Consider the following 21552-nt stretch of genomic DNA (forward strand, 5'->3'; position numbering starts at 1 on the left):
TCATAAAGATCTTTTTAAGCTTCTGTTTTTACAGATTCCTTTTTAAAATTAGACTCCAAAGTAAACACTTTTCTTTTCCAAGCAGACAACAGAATTTAGGTAATTTAAAATTAACCTGGGACACTTGGGTAGCTTGGCGGTTGAGCGTCTGCCTTTGGCTCAGATCATGATCCCGGACTTCTGGGATCGAGTCCCGCATCAGACTCCCTGCATGGAGCCTGCTTCTCCCTCTGCCTGTGTCTCTGCCTCTCCCTGTGTCTCTCATGAATAAATAAATCTTAAAAAAAAAAAGTTAACCTATTTATGCACTCTTTATGTACTTTGGCTGAAAATGGAAACAGTAACTGCCTTAGTAGGAAATAGCAGTCAGTCACACAGTAAATTTAAGAGATGAATTTGGAGGCCAACATAGATCTTTATTGTGATTTTTCACTGTTGGCAATAAAAGCATTCTGATGCATTTTTAAAAACAAACATGCCATTCAAAATATTTTTTCATCATTTACTTCACATAGTGAAGGCAGATCTGAAAGACTGCCTCATGCTGTGTCCAGCAGCATAATTCATGAACATTTATTACTTGTAAGGAAAGTACATTTGGAAAAATGCTTTCTTTGTGGCCGAAACTGGAGCAGGCCTTTGGACAAGTAGCTATTTTCCTACTCAGCCTTTGTCAGAGTAGTTCTACTTCAGACTGAATAAATTTACCATCAAGATCACTATCTTCTAAAAAAAAAAAAAAGATCACAATGTTCTTTGTTATATGTGTACTATACACACACACACACACACACACACACACGTCTATGCACCCAGCTTACACACATACACACAAATTGGGTGCTTAATGCACAGTTGCTGAATGAACGCGTGCATGAGCTGAGCGCACCTGTGACGATGCTTGGTCAGTGAGCAGGCTCAGTTAAGAGGAATGACCCACCGGGACAGGATCATCACAAGCAGCAGTGCAGCAGTGAGGAGCAAAGCGGCCCTGTGCCTGGGCAGGAGGTGGCAGTGAGGGGCTTGTACGTGCTGTCTGGTTCAGATTGCAGAGGACCTGGAAAGTCGGACAGAACATTTCAACTCAATACAAGAAAGAAGGCACTATTACAATTGCTGATGTTAAGCGTGGAAGAAAAATAAGTTTACTCATCTCACCCTATCCAATTTGAAATTCACCTTAAATCTGAGTTTCTTGTCTCCCTGCTTCCCCAGTACTTTCCAGTGAATAGAGGAAGCATTTTATAATCTACTTCATAGCAGTAAAAAAGTGTTATTGTATCACTAAAGCTTCCCTTTGCTATACATTTTCCTTCTCCTGGTTAGTCCATTTCAGGGGTAAGATAATATCACTTTTTTGAGTTCTTATTTTGCTGTTACATTAGGTATGTTTCTAAGCCCTCTTTCAAATATTCTATTGGGGGGGGGGCAAGAGAAAAAGTCATTAATGTAACTTTATGATTTTCTTTCTTTTTGTTTTTTTTATGATTTGCAATTTTTATGCTTTCCTCCTTTTGTGATATTGCTTTCTGCAATAGTGGCTGATTTTACCTGCTGTTAAAAGTAAATGAAAGAAAATTATCCGTAATAGCTTTTATACTTTTGTTGTTTACCATGAATTATGTAGAGCTGCTATCAGAAATAGAGAGTATTTGAACATTAGTTATCTTGTGTGATGCTACGTGAAGTACTCACTGTTAAAGGGAATAGAGCGGGGAGAAATGATATGATTTTTTATTCTATTTAATAAGCATTTATTTATTGAATATGCTGTGTATACACCAAATGGATCCATCTCTTTACTTTTAAGTAACTATTTCAGAAAGTACTTCTCTGCATGTTTCTAAATGCCTTTTTTCTGCCAGCTCCTTTTTTTTTTGTTTTTTTCAATTATCAATTCTTATAGTGTTATGTGTTTGTGTGTGTGTGTGTGTGTGTGTGTGTAAGGCAACCTGTGGCATTTTACTTTACTGCCCAGTAATATAGGTATGAATTGCTCTCAGGCATCTGTTAATTGACAAAGGCTATTAAAAAGAAGCAAATTAATTATTTCAACCAAATGATAAGTTGCTGATAAAGAATCTCATAAGGTATGCTCTGCTAGGTATTTCCCCTCCACCCCCTTTTTTGAGATATAATTGACACATTGTAGATGTTTAAGGGATACAACATAACGATTTGATGTATGTATATATTATAAGCCAATCACCATAAGTCTAGCTAATATCCATCACCATATACAGTTACATATTCTATTTCCTTGTGATGAGAACTTTTAAGATCTAGTCCCTTATCATCTTTTGAGTATGTATATTTTAAATATTTAAAAATCACTACTGGGTGACTCAGTGGTTGAGCACCTACCTTCGGCCCAGGGTGTGTGTGATCGCGGAGTCCTGGGATGGAGTCCCACATTGGGCTCCCTGCATGGAGCCTGCTTCTCCCTCTGTTTGTGTCTCTGCCTCTCTCGTGTCTTTCATGAAAAAATAAAATCTTTAAAAAAAATAAAAATCACTAATATTACTGCCTGGCTTTAAGCCCTTGCCATTTCTTGTTAGGAGTATTGTCAGTTCTTTCTCAGTTGGTATCTTTGCATCAACATAGACAGTACAATGATAAATTGGAAACTCAGAACTGGCATTTGCTCCCCTGGTTTAAAAACCACCAATAGCCTCTAGGATGGCACCTGAGCTCCTACACCTGGCACACAAGCTGCACAGGGATTTGGCCTCAGTTTACTGGGTAGCAGTCTCTCCTCTCTCTCTCTCCTCCCCAAACTGATGTTCATTTGACACCAAACTGCTAGGGACGATCTGCCAGTTATGGTCTTCCTTGCCTTTATCCTGTTGCCACCTATCCTGTTTTGTTGTTGTTGTTGTTATTGTTGTTGTTGTTGTTTGTTTGTTTTTTTCTGCCTGTGGGTCTATTTTACCTGATTTCTGACTCCTTCCTTGTTTGCCCACCCAGCCCCTGCTCATCCTGTCCCAACTGTCGAAGGCTCAGTGTCTTCCTGATGCTTCTCTCTCTCATCTCTTCTCCATGCTTTCCTGTCATCTCTCTGCTGTGTTGCCAAGATCTGTATCCAGAGCTCAGCCCTTCCCTGGCTTAGTGACCTTTCTCACTTATTGAGAAGCTGAAAGAGTGTGGAAAAATGATCTAGGCAGCCAAAAATAGATATTATACAGCAAATACAGTGAAGATCCTCCCCTTACTCATAGCAAAGCTGCTCTCTCAGAGGTATTAACTCCTACTTTAGATACTGTTGTAACTAGTTTAACTTGATTCCCAGTGAGTTGTGGATATGTGGCAAAGTGGAAATGTCAGGACAGGGAAAAGGGTAGCAGTGAGCGATGACTGCTGGCAGTTTGACAGCAAGGAAGAGAAAGAAATTATAGAAAGGATATATGAGACTTCTAAAATAAAACAAAACAGAGAGTCTTTGGGGTTTTTTACAATAAAAGAAAAACTGAGCTATGAATTATGGTTTATTTTTGAAGACAGAACATAAATCAGCTATGAGAAGGCATAGGAATTTATACTATATTTTAGTATATTTCTTTTTTAAATGGCAGCCATAAAAACACAGGGCTAAATAGGTAAGGTGTAGCTGTCTGGAGCACTAACTCAGAATAACTCATTCCACTTATAAATGGTTCTTAAGTAAATATGATTTTTAATTGAACTGAAATCGTCTGAATAATTACAGATATTTTGTGGAGTTCACAGCTTTATCAGTAGCCCTCCCTTATCTGGTTTGAGCAATATGAAACTTTTTAATTTGATTACATCTGTATCATGTCATTTAACACATTGAATTGTTTTTCATTTGATTTTAATCACCTGGTCTATATCTGTGAAAAGGTAGAAAGAAGAGTAAATCTCTCATCATCTTTGTATTGTTCTTTGTACTTCTATTTTTTTTTTTTTTTTTTTTTGTTCTTTGTACTTCTAAAACCACTCTCTAACTATCCCAATGAGTCAGGCACATAAAGCAAGATGCTTTTTCCTTTCTCTCTCTGTCTTCCTTCCCCTTTCTGTTTCTCCTTCCCCCTCCCCTCCCCCCTTTCCCCTTTCCTTCCTTTCTTTCTTCTTTCTTTCTTTCTTTTGTTCTTTCTTCTTTCTTTTTTTTTCTCTCCCTTCCTTCTTTCCTTTCTTTCTTCTTCCTTCCCTCCCTCCTTCCTTTCTTCTTTCTTTCTTTCTACCAAGAAAATACTGTGATGTGGAACAAGGCCACCAGCTAACATCGGGGTAGATCCAGGAACAGAGTTCAAAGCTTTTATGTGGGTGACCTTTCTTAACCTGCAGTGTTTTGGCTGACTTTTACCATCTCTTCCTTTTTTATCTCCTCTGTGTCTCTGCTTATTGGCCACTGACTTGACTCCTCTACTTTTGGAATCTGGAGCCTATTCACCCTGCACTGCTGTTCCTTGGTTTCTCCCTTAATTCCCCTGCCTTCTTTTACCCCTGACTGTTCTCAGCCCAGCTTGCACTTCCTTCTGAAAATCACCTGGCTGCATGGTGAAGGTAGACGTACAGGACACCTGTGGACTTAGCCATAGTCAGCCTAGCCCACTTCAGCCCCTAAACCTCTCGAGATAATCAAGGAGAACATGTGCTTTCTCACCTCTGTGTCACCTGCAGTTCAGGTTAAAAGTCGGATTTGCACAGAGGAGTTAGTGATTTCACATCAGCATCCCTGTCTCCACACCGCATAGAGATGCCGGCGTGCATGTGCACAAATGTGCATCTATGTTTTATGATTTGAGGTTATGGTATCAATTGCTAAATAAGCCTGCGAACACTTTTATAGGATAGATCACCTCCAAAAGTATTTAGAAAGTTGTACAATTTATTGTATCTGTGGGTATAGACAAGCTCTTTTCCTCTTCTCAGCTTTTCATTTTTAAGATAAAAAAGATTGCATTATTTTATTTATCAATTCCCCCATGAGTCCTCTTTAGAATCTATTCCAGTTAAGGCATTACTATTGCTATAACTATTATTTTATTCCAGGCTCTTAGAACATCATTTCTTTTTCAGCCTGTTATACTTGATGAGTTGATTCTGTTTCATTTTTAATGATTAGTCCTGGAAAAAGGACATCTATTATTTTATTTATTCTTTTTATACTTTGTAAATTATTGTGTGTGTGTGTACTTCATATAATTATGTATGTCTGTACTTCTGATTAATGGTTGATCATTTTTCAGATACAAAAGTATTATGGATTAATATTTTTCATCTTTGATCTTTGACAGCTGGCTATTTTTCTTTACTAGTAGTTAATATTTAAACTCACGGTGTACTATTTTCTTTTAAATATTAAATGTTTCATAGTATTTTAAAAAGATAATTATTAGGAGTATTTTTCTCTTATGCAAAATCTTATATATGATGTAATGAAGTAATAAATGACATTTTCAGTCCACTGTGTGAGTCCATTTTATGCCAATATTAGCAAACTTGTGTGAATAAAATTTCACGATCATTAAATGAATGAAAATGTGGAATTATCATATAGTTTAGTAGAAGTTACTTTTATACTGATTCTTTTTTTTTTTTTTTTTTTTTTTTTTTATTGGTGTTCAATTTACTAACATACAGAATAATACCCAGTGCCCGTCACCCATTCACTCCCACCCCCCGCCCTCCTCCCCTTCTACCACCCCTAGTTCGTTTCCCAGAGTTAGCAGTCTTTACGTTCTGTCTCCCTTTCTGATATTTCCCACACATTTATTCTCCCTTCCCTTATTTTCCCTTTCACTATTATTTATATTCCCCAAATGAATGAGAACATATAATGTTTGTCCTTCTCCGACTGACTTACTTCACTCAGCATAATACCCTCCAGTTCCATCCACGTTGAAGCAAATGGTGGGTATTTGTCATTTCTAATAGCTGAGTAATATTCCATTGTATACATAAACCACATCTTCTTTATCCATTCATCTTTCGTTGGACACCGAGGCTCCTTCCACAGTTTGGCTATAGTGGCCATTGCTGCTAGAAACATCGGGGTGCAGGTGTCCCGGCGTTTCATTGCATTTGTATCTTTGGGGTAAATCCCCAACAGTGCAATTGCTGGGTCGTAGGGCAGGTATATTTTTAACTGTTTGAGGAACCTCCACACAGTTTTCCAGAGTGGCTGCACCAGTTCACATTCCCACCAACAGTGTAAGAGGGTTCCCTTTTCTCCGCATCCTCTCCAACATTTGTGGTTTCCTGCCTTGTTAATTTTCCCCATTCTCACTGGTGTGAGGTGGTATCTCATTGTAGTTTTGATTTGTATTTCCCTGATGGCAAGTGATGCAGAGCATTTTCTCATATGCATGTTGGCCATGTCTATGTCTTCCTCTGTGAGATTTCTGTTCATGTCTTTTGCCCATTTCATGATTGGATTGTTTGTTTCTTTGGTGTTGAGTTTAATAAGTTCTTTATAGATCTTGGAAACTAGCCCTTTATCTGATATGTCATTTGCAAATATCTTCTCCCATTCTGTAGGTTGTCTTTGAGTTTTGTTGACTGTATCCTTTGCTGTACAAAAGCTTCTTATCTTGATGAAGTCCCAATAGTTCATTTTTGCTTTTGTTTCTTTTGCCTTTGTGGATGTATCTTGCAAGAAGTTACTATGGCCGAGTTCAAAAAGGGTGTTGCCTGTGTTCTTCTCTAGGGTTTTGATGGAATCTTGTCTCACATTTAGATCTTTCATCCATTTTGAGTTTATCTTTGTGTATGGTGAAAGAGAGTGGTCTAGTTTCATTCTTCTGCATGTGGATGTCCAATTTTCCCAGCACCATTTATTGAAGAGACTGTCTTTCTTCCAATGGATAGTCTTTCCTCCTTTATCGAATATTAGTTGCCCATAAAGTTCAGGGTCCACTTCTGGATTCTCTATTCTGTTCCACTGATCTATGTGTCTGTTTTTGTGCCAGTACCACACTGTCTTGATGACCACAGCTTTGTAGTACAACCTGAAATCTGGCATTGTGATGCCCCCAGATATGGTTTTCTTTTTTAAAATTCCCCTGGCTATTCGGGGTCTTTTCTGATTCCACACAAATCTTAAAATAATTTGTTCTAACTCTCTGAAGAAAGTCCATGGTATTTTGATAGGGATTGCATTAAACGTGTATATTGCCCTGGGTAACATTGACATTTTCACAATATTAATTCTGCCAATCCATGAGCATGGAATATTTTTCCATCTCTTTGTGTCTTCCTCAATTTCTTTCAGAAGTGTTCTATAGTTTTGAGGGTATAGATCCTTTACATCTTTGGTGAGGTTTATTCCTAGGTATCTTATGCTTTTGGGTGCAATTGTAAATGGGATTGACTCCTTAATTTCTCTTTCTTCAGTCTCATTGTTAGTGTATAGAAATGCCACTGACTTCCGGGCATTGATTTTGTATCCTGCCACGCTACCGAATTGCTGTATGAGTTCTAGCAATCTTGGGGTGGAGACTTTTGGGTTTTCTATGTAGAGTATCATGTCATCGGCGAAGAGAGAGAGTTTGACTTCTTCTTTGCCAATTTGAATGCCTTTAATGTCTTTTTGTTGTCTGATTGCTGAGGCTAGGACTTCCAGTACTATGTTGAATAGCAGTGGTGAGAGTGGACATCCCTGTCTTGTTCCTGATCTTAGGGGAAAGGCTCCCAGTGCTTCCCCATTGAGAATGATATTTGCTGTGGGCTTTTCATAGATGGCTTTTAAGATGTCGAGGAATGTTCCCTCTATCCCTACACTCTGAAGAGTTTTAATCAGGAATGGATGCTGTATTTTGTCAAATGCTTTCTCTGCATCCAATGAGAGGATCATATGGTTCTTGGTTTTTCTCTTGCTGATATGATGAATCACATTGATTGTTTTACGGGTGTTGAACCAGCCTTGTGTCCCAGGGATAAATCCTACTTGGTCATGGTGAATAATTTTCTTAATGTACTGTTGGATCCTATTGGCCAGTATCTTGTTGAGAATTTTTGCATCCATGTTCATCAGGGATATTGGTCTGTAATTCTCCTTTTTGGCGGGGTCTTTGTCTGGCTTTGGAATTAAGGTGATGCTGGCTTCATAGAACGAATTTGGAAGTACTCCATCTCTTTCTATCTTTCCAAACAGCTTTAGGAGAATAGGTATGATTTCTTCTTTAAACGTTTGATAAAATTCTCCTGGGAAGCCATCTGGCCCTGGACTCTTGTGTCTTGGGAGGTTTTTGATGACTGCTTCAATTTCCTCCCTGGTTATTGGCCTGTTCAGGTTTTCTATTTCTTCCTGTTCCAGTTTTGGTAGTTTGTGGCTTTCCAGGAATGCGTCCATTTCTTCTAGATTGCCTAATTTATTGGCGTATAGCTGTTCATAATATGTTTTTAAAATCGTTTGTATTTCCTTGGTGTTGGTAGTGATCTCTCCTTTCTCATTCATGATTTTATTAATTTGAGTCTTCTCTCTCTTCTTTTTAATAAGGCTGGCTAATGGTTTATCTATCTTATTAATTCTTTCAAAGAACCAACTCCTGGTTCTGTTGATCTGTTCCACAGTTCTTCTGGTCTCGATTTCGTTGAGTTCTGCTCGAATCTTTATTAACTCCCTTCTTCTCTTGGGTGTAGGATCTATTTGCTGTTTTTTCTCTAGCTCCTTTATGTGTAAGGTTAGCTTTTGTATTTGAGTTCTTTCCAGTTTTTGAATGGATGCTTGTATTGCGATGTATTTCCCCCTTAGGACTGCTTTTGCTGCATCCCAAAGATTTTGAACGGTTGTATCTTCATTCTCATTAGTTTCCATGAATCTTTTTAATTCTTCCTTAATTTCCTGGTTGACCCTTTTATCTTTTAGCAGGATGGTCCTTAACCTCCATGTGTTTGAGGTCCTTCCAAACTTCTTGTTGTGATTTAGTTCTAATTTCAAGGCATTATGGTCCGAGAATATGCAGGGGACAATCCCAATCTTTTGGTATCGGTTCAGACCCGATTTGTGACCCAATATGTGGTCTATTCTGGAGAAAGTTCCGTGTGCGCTTGAGAAGAATGTGTATTCAGTTGAGTTTGGATGTAAAGTTCTGTAGATATCTGTGAAATCCATCTGGTCCAGTGTATCATTTAAAGCTCTCGTTTCTTTGGAGATGTTTTGCTTAGAAGACCTATCGAGTATAGAAAGAGCTAGATTGAAGTCACCAAGTATAAGTGTATTATTATCTAAGTATTTCTTCACTTTGGTTAATAATTGATTTATATATTTGGCAGCTCCCACATTCGGAGCATATATATTGAGGATTGTTAAGTCCTCTTGTTGAATAGATCCTTTAAGTATGATATAGTGTCCCTCTTCATCTCTCACTACAGTCTTTGGGGTAAATTTTAGTTTATCTGATATAAGGATGGCTACCCCTGCTTTCTTTTGAGGACCATTCGAATGGTAAATGGTTCTCCAACCTTTTATTTTCAGGCTGTAGGTGTCCTTCTGTCTAAAATGAGTCTCTTGTAGACAGCAAATAGATGGGTCCTGCTTTTTTATCCAGTCTGAAACCCTGCGCCTTTTGATGGGGTCATTAAGCCCGTTCACATTCAGAGTTACTATTGAGAGATATGAGTTTAGTGTCATCATGATATCTATTCAGTCTTTGTTTTTGTGGACTGTTCCACTGAACTTCTTCTTAAAGGGGAATTTTAAGAGGCCCCCTTAAAATTTCTTGCAGAGCTGGTTTGGAGGTCACATATTCTTTTAGTTGCTGCCTGTCTTGGAAGCTCTTTATCTCTCCTTCCATTTTGAATGAGAGCCTTGCTGGATAAAGTATTCTTGGTTGCATGTTCTTCTCATTTAGGACCCTGAATATATCCTGCCAGCCCTTTCTGGCCTGCCAGGTCTCTGTGGAGAGGTCTGCTGTTACCCTAATACTCCTCCCCATAAAAGTCAGGGATTTCTTGTCTCTTGCTGCTTTAAGGATCTTCTCCTTATCTTTGGAATTTGCAAGCTTCACAATTAAATGTCGAGGTGTTGAACGGTTTTTATTGATTTTAGGGGGGGATCTCTCTATTTCCTGGATCTGAATGCCTGTTTCCCTTCCCAGATTAGGAAAGTTTTCAGCTAGAATTTGTTCAAATACATATTCTGGCCCTCTGGCCCTTTCGGCGCCCTCGGGAACCCCAATTAAACGTAGGTTTTTCTTCCTCAGGCTGTCGTTTATTTCCCTTAATCTATCTTCATGGTCTTTTAATTGTTTGTCTCTTTTTTCCTCAGTTTCCCTCTTTGCTATCAACTTGTCTTCTAGGTCACTCACTCGTTCTTCCACCTCGTTAACCCTCGTCGTTAGGACTTCTAGTTTGGATTGCATCTCATTCAATTGATTTTTAATTTCTGCCTGATTAGCTCTAAATTCTGCAGTCATGAAGTCTCTTGAGTCCTTTATGCTTTTTTGTAGAGCCACCAGTAGCTGTATAATAGTGCTTCTGAATTGGCTTTCTGACATTGAATTGTAATCCAGATTTTGTAACTCTGTGGGAGAGAGGACTGTTTCTGATTCTTTCTTTTGAGGTGAGGTTTTCCTTCTAGTCATTTTGCTCAGTGCAGAGTGGCCAAAAGCAAGTTGTATTGGGAAAAAGAGAAAAAGAGAGGAGAGAAAGAAGGAAAGAAAAGAGAAAGAGAAAAAAAAAAGGGGAAGAAAAAGAAAAAAAAAAAACGAAAAAAAAAAAAAGAAGAAAAAGAGAAAGAAAAAGAAAGGAGAAAAAAAGGGGGTGGGGGAAGGAAACAAATCAAAAAGCAAAACAAAACAAAAACAAAAACAAACAAACAAAAAAAGAACCACCGGGGAGTATCTTCTGATTCTGTGTACTTTAAGTCCCTTGGCTTCTCCTGGAGGTTGTCAGTCTAGCTGGTGTTCTGGGGGAGGGGCCTGTTGTGCTGATTTTCAGGTGTTAGCAGTTGGGGGAGCTGCTGTGCCCCTGCCTGGTGCAGGGCTCAGTGGGGGTTGTTTACCCCGTGAGGCCGCAGGAGGAACAGCCCCAGTGGCGGGGCAGCTCTGGAAACCTGGATTCAGCTCCGGCAGGAACTCCGTCTGCAGGGCCTGGAGGCTCCGGGGCGGGGCCGCTGATCTGCTCAGCTGGGGCAGGAGCGTCCTCGCTGTCCTGGGCCCTCCCGGCCTCTGCCTGTCCCGGGGGAGGCCGGATCCTGGGCTGTGTCCCGGCGCCCTGTGCTCCGGAGCCTGCGCTGTTGGATTCGCGCTCCCGGGCCGCGCAGCCCCCTCCGTGGAGCCGCCGCCCGAGCCCCTCCGAGCTGCTCCTGGAACCGCGCAGGCCCCTCCGCACGGAGCCTCTTCCTCTGCCCGAGCCCGGCCGAGCTGCTCCCGGGGCCACGCAGCCCCCTCCGCGGAGCCGCCCCCGAGCCCCCCAGAGCTGCTCCGGGTCCCGCCGTGCGCGCTGCAGCCCTTAGGGAGCTCGGCGCACTCTCCTGGGCGCGCAGTTGCTGTTACTGTCCCCGGGAGCCCGAGGGCATCCCCGCCCTCCTGGGTCCTGCTCCACCTCCCCGCGAGCCCCTTTCCGCCCGGGAAGGTCGGTGCAGCTCCTGCTTCTCCGGGACGGGGCTCTCCTGTCCTGGGGACACTCGCCCCGGCCTCAGCCCGGCTCCTCGCGGGGCCCCTCCCCCTTGGAGGCCTTTGTTCCTTTATTTCTTTTTTCCCCGTCTTCCACCTGATAGAAGCGCGAACTCTTCTCACTGTAGCATTCCAGCTGGTCTCTCTTTAAATCTCAGGCCGAATTCATAGATTTTCAGGATAATTTGAAGGTTTTCTAGGTAGTTTGGTGGAGACAGGTGATTTGGAGACCCTACTCCTCCGCCATCTTGCTCCTCCCCCCTATACTGATTCTTAATATAACTTAAGTTTACAGGTAGAGATGGCAGTAATTATTTCCTTGCATCTCATAAAATGAGACCAAATTACATATTATAGCCTAAATAATTAGGCTAGTAAAAATGATGGGTGTTTTCTCTCAGGGCATTTTTGTTTTCCTAGTAACAGCTTTATTAATTAGAACCCTAGTCATAGTAAATGGCAGACACCCAACATCCATAAGCAAAGGCACAAGGGGAAATGTATTAACTCCCATAGCCAAATTACATTAAGGGCAAGGTCACAGCCAGACACAGGGACTGAAATGCCACCCAGAAGCCTTTTTTCTTTGTCTTCCTGTCTCCCTCTACAAGTTTTGATTTTCTTAGCTTTCCTATGATCACATACCTCATACCACCAAGGAGAGACAGCGCTTCTTTCAATCCAGCACATTACAGGAGAGGGCTCTTATGGACTCAGCTTGAGTAACATGGAGCTCAGAGTCTACTGGGATTTGGCACACCCATGCTACAAAAATAATATTAAATGGGGGAAGAGCCAATGCCCAAGAAGAAAGGGAGAGAAATGTTAGTAGACATAGATGTTCACAAGGCAACATTGATCAGGTGCTTACAGTGTGCCAGGCACTATGCCAGGTACCTCACATACCTTGTTACCTTTAATCCTCGTAACGACTCATTGAGGTATGAATACTGTTACCACCCATTTGAGATAAGGAAATTAAGTCTTTGAGAGGTGTGGAAGCTCCTGTCACTCATGACAGAGCTGAAACTCCCATGTCTGGCTTAGTGTCAAACTTAGTGCTCTTAACCACCATAGTATACTCTCTTCATTACCCCAGTAATCATAAGTACTTCCAGCTATACAGTAGAAATAATTTTCTATATTTTTTGACTTTAAAGAAATGTCATACAATAATTAAATACATTTTGTAACTCTTGACTTTTCCCTTTGCTGTTGCTTTTTCTTTACTGAAATACCAGGCTGCTTAATAGAATGGCATACCAGTTCACTAATTTCTAGCATCAGGAGAAAAGGTGGTTGGGCAATGTTAGACTTTGTCTTTTTAATTTTCATATAAAAACTTGAAGGATAAATCATAGCTTTCAGGCCTATAGACCAAGACAATAATTTAATTAGCTTCTCAAATCCAAACTAGATTAGTAATGTTGTAATGCATGAAAAAGCATAGAAAAATATAATGTTGCTTTCTTTTTCAGTATTCTTAAATACAGAGCAGCAATGTGATCCTTCCCAAATTAAAGTTCTATAATGTATGTATGGGTGTAATGAATCTAGTCTTCAGCTTTCCTAAAATATATGTGTTGGCTGACTAAGCCTACTGATTGGGTAAAAATTTCTAAAACTTTTTTGCATGACAATGAGTACCATAGTAATGAAATCCAATTTAAATAAACATATCAACATTCTTGATGAAGAATTATATAATAACAAAGGTTAGTTTGATGGGCACAACATTTTAAATTAATTGTTTACCATCTGTTATATTCTCTAATCACTGTTGCAACCATCCATAAATTACATTTGCCTCATAAAAAGGATGACAGTATTTTACATGTATGTATTCTGTTGTAATAGACATCTGGGAAGTTACTTTTTTAAACATAAAGAATAGGGGGATACTAAACTCTTTTAATGGGTTGGTGTACTTATTTTGTTGTTGTTTCTGTTGTCCCTCTGGAAAGCTGTAATCTTCTAGAGTGAATTAGAGGAGTTGCCATTTTTAAAGAAGTTTAAGGCTAGCAAAGACGTAAAATCTTCTCTTCAGTTAAACTCCTCACTTATTATGGCATTACATAAACATAAGACATACTTCACTTCTTCTGCAAGAATGGCTAAGTATTCTAGATACTGAAGATACAATAGTGAACAAAACATATCCTTTCCCTCCTGGATTTTACATTCACAGCTTCCCTTCTTTCTTTGCAGTGCCATCCCTCAACCCCCAGTGACCTGTCTGCAGCTGTTCTAGCACTCATAAATGACTTGAATAAATTACAAAATGGCCATTAGGATGAGGACATTCAGGGAATACTAAGTTACAGAAGATTGAAAGCTGGATGTCAGGTGGTTTAGCCAGTTCTGTTCCATGGCATCTCTTATATTCCTGTTCCTTTCCTTAGAGGTGAATTTTCTTAACAATCTGTCCTTACTTCTTGCGCAACTCAATGCTGGGTTTATTTACTTTGGCTCACTTTACAAGAAGAATAAAACTTAGAAGTGTCTTGACTTTGGTTCTACCTCCATTTACCTCTGAACAGAAGCACCATTTATCTCCCTCCACAGTGTGCTCTGCATTTCTAGCTTCCTCTCCATTTTCCTTCTCTCTCTTAAGACTTTGCATGTGGGTTTTTGTGGAAGATACTCCCTAAATTTCTTTACTTTGGAGTTCTTGCTTTTCTCTAAATGTCTCTGTTCACTGTCCTTTTTTTCCCCACTTAAGGATTTAAGAAACCCCTTGGCAGCATGGATGAATCCATATCATCTTTATGATATTCCTACTGAAAGATTTAGGCTTCACATTAACAGGTTAATCTAGTCTGGGTAACATCTTACTATTGTCACTCTTACAATATATAGATTAACATAATTAGAAATATTACAGTAATCAGCTGATGGCCCTTGATGATGCACTTGTAATCTAGTTCATAATGATTGTTATCATCATACAAAATAGGAAATGGGTGGAGTCCTCTTAAACACTGATCATCAGAGAGATTAAGTTAATCTTAATCATGTAATCAGAAAACGTGAAGAGAATATATTTCCCATTATTTTAATCACCTTTTGGTTATGAAGGAAAGAGAGAAATGGAGGGCAGTTAGAGAACGAGAGAAAGAGCAAGTCGAGTCTCTAGACATGGGAGTGCTTTGTTTTTTTCCTATGAATTCTTGTTAGCTAATCTATTGGTTTGCTTGTCTAAAAATCCTTACAGATGTCTAAACCTCCCAGACTTAGTAATAAAATCATAAAAGGAATCATAAAAGAAATTAACCTTTGTTGACGCCCTCCTGTGTGCCAGGCATGTGCCAGTTACTTTATAGTTACTAACTGAAGTTCAAAGAGATAAGGAATATGTTTATGATTACATAATTTGTTAGTGTTTGAAATGGCATATGATCTCCTAATCTTTCCATACACTAGATTGTCCAGGAGTGAAAATGCTACTCTGGAAGGTTTTAATTTTTTTTCCCTATGTTTGCTTGTCTTAATATTTCCTTTTCATCACTTGGTGAAATACATGTTAAAAAAAAAGAACAGTGCAAGTAAGATATTTGGAACTACCATACTTGAAATAACTTTGTAAGGTTTATCCTTCTCTTTCACGGTAAAAACCTTTTTTATAACTCACTTTAGATCAGTGTAGGGAGGAGGAAGGAAAAATAAATGGAAAGATTTCCACTTGAAGTTATAAAGTTGAGTATTCTCAGGAAAGAGTTAAGCTAAAAGTTCCATTGAGCCCAGCTCAATTCACTAATTATATATTGAGGACATACTGGTCTCTAGACTGGATATTGCCAGACCAAGATGGAAAGAAAGAAAACATGTATGACATAAGACTTTAGAACCTATAAATAAAAAGTCACAGTGAAGTTATAAATGTCAATTTCCTATTGAAAAAAAGAGGATGCAATAAATATGGAAGATCTTTAAAGCAATTGGGCTGATTCTAATAGAGTTTTATATTATTTCATTGGAGAAACATGTAATTTAATTTTTTTATTGTAAAATGTTTTTGTATAAGCATGCATAAGGAGACTATTTTCCTCTCTACTGTTAAGATTTCTTTGAGATATATGTTGGCTTTGGCTTTCTTATAGAATTCAATTTTAGGGATGCCTGGGTGGCTCAGTGGTTAAGCATCTGCCTTCAGCCAGGGACATGGTCCTGGAGTCCCAGGATCGAGTCCTGCATTGGGCTCCCTGTGTGGAGCCTGTTTCTCCCTCTGCATGTGTCTCTGCCTCTCTTTCTGCATCTCTCATGAATAAATAAATAAAATCTTAAAAAAAAAATTCAATTTTAGAGGTAAATGAAGCCCTTTGTACAAAAAGTTTTCCCACTGAGAAATATGAGTTCCCACTTGATAAAAGTGAGATGAGCATCATTTAGCTCTCCTAGGAGCAAAGGGCATGATACAATCATGGCTGGCCCCAACCCTAGACTCTGCTCTTGGTCCAGTTTTGTTTGCCACCTCACTCCAGGGAATCATGGGGCAGTCTTTCTTTCCATGGCATAGTAAGGTATAAATACCACCAATTAATTTGCATAGTTGAAGAATAAAAATAATTGAACAAGAGAGGAAAATTTAGGTCTGATTGTTGCTTTCTTCCCTCTTTTGTTTTCTTTTTCTTCTCTTCTTTCTAAAAGATTGTTACTAAATCTGTCTTAAAAGATAGGTATCTATTGTAACATAATAAATCACTATTTTAAATTATATAAGTACGAAATTAATATAACAATATGGTTAACAAAAATTAACCTGTTACATGTTTTGTATAAATGTATAATATAAATATAGAAAGTAAATATAATTGCACCTGAAGTTAAAAAGGGAAGGCCTGAAGTTCAGTTAAAAGGGAAGGCCTGAAGTTCCGGACGAGAATGGAAAAAGAGTGCTGCCCCTCAAAAATATCCAGAGAAGGACACACACGCACGTGCACACACACACACACACACACACACTTCAGGGAATAGGAAAGTGACAGAAAAAGCTCTTCTGGTCTGAAAATTGTCAGTAAATTTATTTGGTTTTTATCCTGCTGTTTCCTCCTTCTCTCAGATTAGCCTCTATTACTGCCTTTTCAAATGCAAATTAGATTACCCTCTTATCTCTGAGCTTCATTTGCTCTGTGGTCTCCAGTATTTAGTGGCCCTGCCAGTTGCGTGGGAATGACACAACTCACCGGAGTGGAAATACTCCAGCTTCAGCAGCAGGGACCAGAGAGATCAATTTGTAAGCCAGGAAGCTGGCGGTGCTCTGTCCTGGCAACACATTACAATCATCTGGGAAGCTTTTAAAATATACCCATCTTGCCTTTCACTGTTGACCAACTAAATCTGATCTCTTAATTTTTGGGGGTAGGGCCTCTGGGGATCTGTATGTAAAAACAAACAGGCAAGCAAACAAACTCTCAGAGGGGTTTCTAATATGTACTCTGAATTCTGAACCACTGGGTCTGAAAGATTCTCCACTTCCTGCATGAGGGTCTTAAAATTTATGGCAAAAAAATCTCTTCAGAAATTTTGAAGGAAACAGTCCTTTGATTTTCAAACAACTAGAGGATTTTACAAATGTAATTATATCCTTTTATTAGTTTCTTCTCTTTTTTTGTTTTCTCTCTCTCTCTGTGTGTGTGTGTGTGTGTGTGTGTTTGCTGCTTTCATTTGTTTTTCTATTCTCTTAACCCCACATCATCATGACTTGATATTTCATCTGTTGCTACCTGTTACCTGTTTCACAAACGTTCTGAAAAATTTTTGTTTGGTTTCACGCTTCCCTCTGTTCTTGGTTTAAAGTATGCATTAAACTGAGATTGGTACTGTAATAGGGAGGCACTTTTATTCTGACTCTGTGATCAGTTAATAGGTATCCTTTCTGGCAAACAGATGGGGAATTGAACACAGAGCTTTTCTTTTCTTTTGACTAGCTGCTTGTGTAGGAATTATATAATAAATACCACACAAAGGGACTGCTCAATCAAAAGATTTTACATTAAGTGAAGACAAAAATGTCCCATCCATGTTGAGTGTTTTGTCACAGGACAAAGAAGCTGTGTGTCTCCCTGCCAGGTTATTCAGTGACTGACTCAGAAACAGTTTTTTACTTTATCCAGGGAAAAATCATCATAATTAAGTTGTCTGTTCAGAAATTAGTACTGTATCTTTTTCTTTTACAAAAGCCAGTGAAACACAAGTGCTTAAAATAGATCTTTGGAAAAGCCTGAGTGACTTATTAACAAACACAGGTGCTGCCATCATAAAAATTACCACTCCCTTTCTCATGGGACTAGTAAGAGTGACTTTTTTCATCTCACATAAATAACATTTATTTATTTTCTATATTTTATATTATTCATGATAAGCATTTATAGAAACAGAGCATATAAAATATGGCATTTTATATTTATATTAAATATATTGTATATAAGTGTGATGTAGTTCTCATTTTTTAACTTAGGGATTTAAATAAGGTTTGCCTAATGACCTACTTTTCCTCCAGCACTGTTGTCCTGGACTGTATCCCAGCTCAAACACTCCTAGAAGCTGGGTGTTTAATTCACTTGTTTTCCTTATTTATCACTTCCTGGTGGAATCAGTTTATCTACCTATCATAACATGGAATCTCCTGGTAATCAGTTCAGTTGCCAAGGGATTATTCATGACTCTCTATAGCCTCTAGCAGTTCAGCAGTGTAATTCGGAGTTCTGTAGCTTCTGAACTCTTCATGGTCCATTTGGTTCGCAGAGATTCATTACAGCTGTTTTTAAGTCTAAATATTGATGTCTAGAATTGTTCTGGAAATATAGGTAGGTAAGAATATGTGTTCTGTCCCCTTCAACTTGACTTGTTATAATACTAAAGAAAGACAGGGGGACGAATTTATGTTAAATATGAGTTATGATTCGGGAGAGCTGGCTTTATTTATTTAGTTCCTCTTACCAGGAACTTCAGTGAACTTCAGTTCATGTTTACGAATGCTATGAAATATTTTGAAGTGAAGTGGAGTTGCTTCACTGTGATTGATACTAAAAGTTGGGATCTTATCACAGAGAAGAATAATTATTTCTATCTTAAACTAATCCAAAGTTTACCTTGATTGTATGTTTCTGACTTGCTTCTGTTTTCAGTGGACCCAGCAGAACAACCATCAAAGCAGTGAGATAGGAAAGGGGATTGCCTTGGATATGGAGAGAACTGAAGACCAGGAGTGTTCAGTTGGCAATCTACCTAAACTGCTTTGAGGGTGTCTGCTTTATTTTCATCAAATTCCTTTGCCCTTGTCTTCTTGTCAGCTTCTCATCTCTGTGTTTCTGACAGCTGGGTTTGAACTTGACTTTCATTTCTGCCTCTTTCTTTTGCTCGTCTTGTAGCCTTTGCAGGGCCTTGCATTATGCCTACCCTTTCCTGTCTGAAAGTCTGACTTTAATTCAGATATCCTGGAATCTTTGAAATCTATGAAATATTTGGGATGGTCCTTGAAATCTTGCTGTATTCCTGTTGAAGTGTTTGTGAATGTGCTACATGTCTGGACTATAGAAAGTACCCTATATTAAAGGTGAACTGCCATACAGATTCAGCAATGATGAAGTAGCTAAGATATATTATTTGTCTTCAGTTATTTTTTTCTAAGGAACATGATAATTCAACCTTATTTTCTCAGAGTCTTTCCTCGTAACTTAAAGCTGTTTCTCTCCTAACTATATTTCCCATTTTTATTGAGGACAATGAAATGAAAAAGACTGTCTTTGGATTTTATATAACTGAATTTATGTTAAAGAAAAATTCTTTTGTTTTTTGAGTTATTGTGTTACATTTCAAGGTTTGTAAATATATTAAAATTCAAGTCACTGAAGCCACTGGGCCACTTATTACTCTGTGTAACTATTTTCTTCTTTTGATAAATAGCAGGGAATCCATTGGTGAAGGTGAAGGGAGTAGAGAGAAATTTTTTCTTCCCCTGATTTGTGTAAACAATGTCTCCATGTACCTGATGGCAACCCTTCAAAAGGTGGTGTTCACACCTGGCTGTTGATCAGGTTCCAAATTTTTTTTTTTTTTTTTTTAAATCACAGAATTGACTCCTGAGGAAAGAGCCCAAAAGATTGCCAAGGCCATGCGCAAACAGTCTTCTGAAGTCAAAGAGAAGTGGGAAAGTCTAAATGCTGTCACTAGCAATTGGCAAAAGCAAGTGGACAAGGCACTGGAGAAGCTCAGAGACCTGCAGGGAGCCATGGATGACCTGGATGTTGACATGAAGGAGGCGGAGGCTGTGAGGAATGGCTGGAAGCCTGTGGGAGACTTACTTATCGACTCACTGCAGGATCACATTGAAAAAACCATGGTCAGCACCACTGCCTCAGATAAGGATTTTAAGAAATGTTTTATTGTTAAATATAACACAAAGAAAGTCATATATAAAAACTGTCATAAGAGATTTTATGAAGCCAACCCCGTGACAACTCCACCAAAATCAGGAGATAGAGATTTCCCACACACAACAGATGTTTTCCATATGCCCCTCACCATCAGAACCCCTCCCCACCAAAATAACAACTAATGAAACTTTCACAATAATTTACTTTTATTTTTCCTTATACTTCTTTTTTACCCAACTCTGTGTCCCTAAACACTTAACTGCTTTAAAAAAATAATGCGAAGTCCTTTTTAATCTCTAGATTTCCCTCTATACCCTTTTGGTTTTCTTTACAATATGTTTGTTTAAGAAACTGAATTGTTTGTTTTATAGTATTTCTTATAGCCTGGGTTTTGCAGAATGGCATCCACATAGTGCAGTTGGGCAGGTTCCTCTCTACTCTGTATTTCCTGAAAATTGGTAGTTGGACTTAGGGATTTAATAAAAAACATACTGTTTCAGACTGAGATCTTCATGTAAAAATTTCATCTCACTGTCTGAATATATTATGGAAGGATTAGCTTAGCTATAAATTTTGTCTGCGGTCAGGAATTGCCCAAAATTAAGGATGATAGATCTGTGGTCTAGAGCCCCTTTGGCTCCTATATTATAGAACATACCCCCAAAAAATTTAGTAGAATTTAGGCAGTAAGAGACATAGTAGTAGGGTTTGTGATATTGTGATAGCATAGTAAACTATAAGGTAGCCATGAGTCAAATCAAAGAATAAATCAACAAAAAAATCAGAAGGTATTAGATTAACAATATCAATATCATGAATGGGATTTTTATTGCAAAAGACCTACGTTTTGTGCACAGACTTGGATAACATTTTCCCTTTGTTTGATGCATGTGGCTGAAAAGGAAGGAGAAGGGTCTAGGAAGTGAAATGAATATACAGGCAAATTACATAAGTAAATATATGTGTGTAGATATAGGAATAATAATGTCTAGCATTTATTGAGGATTACTGTGTGACAAGCTATGTACCCACTTTACATGGATACCTCTTTTAATCCTCACACCACCCCGATGAGGTAGGTATTATCATGCCCATTTACAAATGGTGAAAGTGCAGGTATTGCTCAAGCCCACATAGCTGGTAAGTGGTAGAGTTTTCATAATTTCTTTCTTACTCTTCTCTTTCATTGTAGAGACCTCACTCATACTAAGTAATTAAGCACAACTTTTATCCACTATTGGAATTCAAAGCTTTAAAAGTCACCTATTAAATTTTAAACTTAAAAAATTTTATTACTAAAAGAATGTTGATGTCTGCCACCTTTCATTATAAATATACAGAAATATGCAGAACTCTATAAATTAAGTGGGCCTCTTCCTACAGCTCTGGCATCCTGAAAACCATTTCTGTGGACGAATCTGAGTTTAAAATAATAAACTGAAAATAAAGCCTTTTAGTAAAGATTATTTGAAAGTTACACACTTCTTGCAGTTTAAAAGATGGTTTTTAAACACCAGAAATCTTGAAGTCACTGGTTTATAAACAGTATATTTTTTTGGACTACAAAGATGCCTCTCGGAGCAAGACTTTATTCATTT

General features: G+C 38.5%; 1 protein-coding gene across 11 annotated transcripts in view; it reads left to right on the forward strand.

Annotated features, from left to right (window-relative positions):
- Positions 1 to 21552, forward strand: part of UTRN (utrophin) — a 505421-nt gene that overhangs the window by 390680 nt on the left and 93189 nt on the right. For all 11 annotated transcript variants that reach the window (XM_077895925.1, XM_077895964.1, XM_077895934.1 and 8 more), the window contains one exon: positions 19652 to 19920. In XM_077895925.1, the coding sequence (XP_077752051.1) occupies positions 19652 to 19920 (269 nt within the window). The remainder of the gene's footprint in view (positions 1 to 19651; positions 19921 to 21552) is intronic.

This window comes from Canis aureus, chromosome 1, assembly GCF_053574225.1.
Source record: "Canis aureus isolate CA01 chromosome 1, VMU_Caureus_v.1.0, whole genome shotgun sequence".
Lineage (NCBI taxonomy): Eukaryota > Metazoa > Chordata > Mammalia > Carnivora > Canidae > Canis > Canis aureus.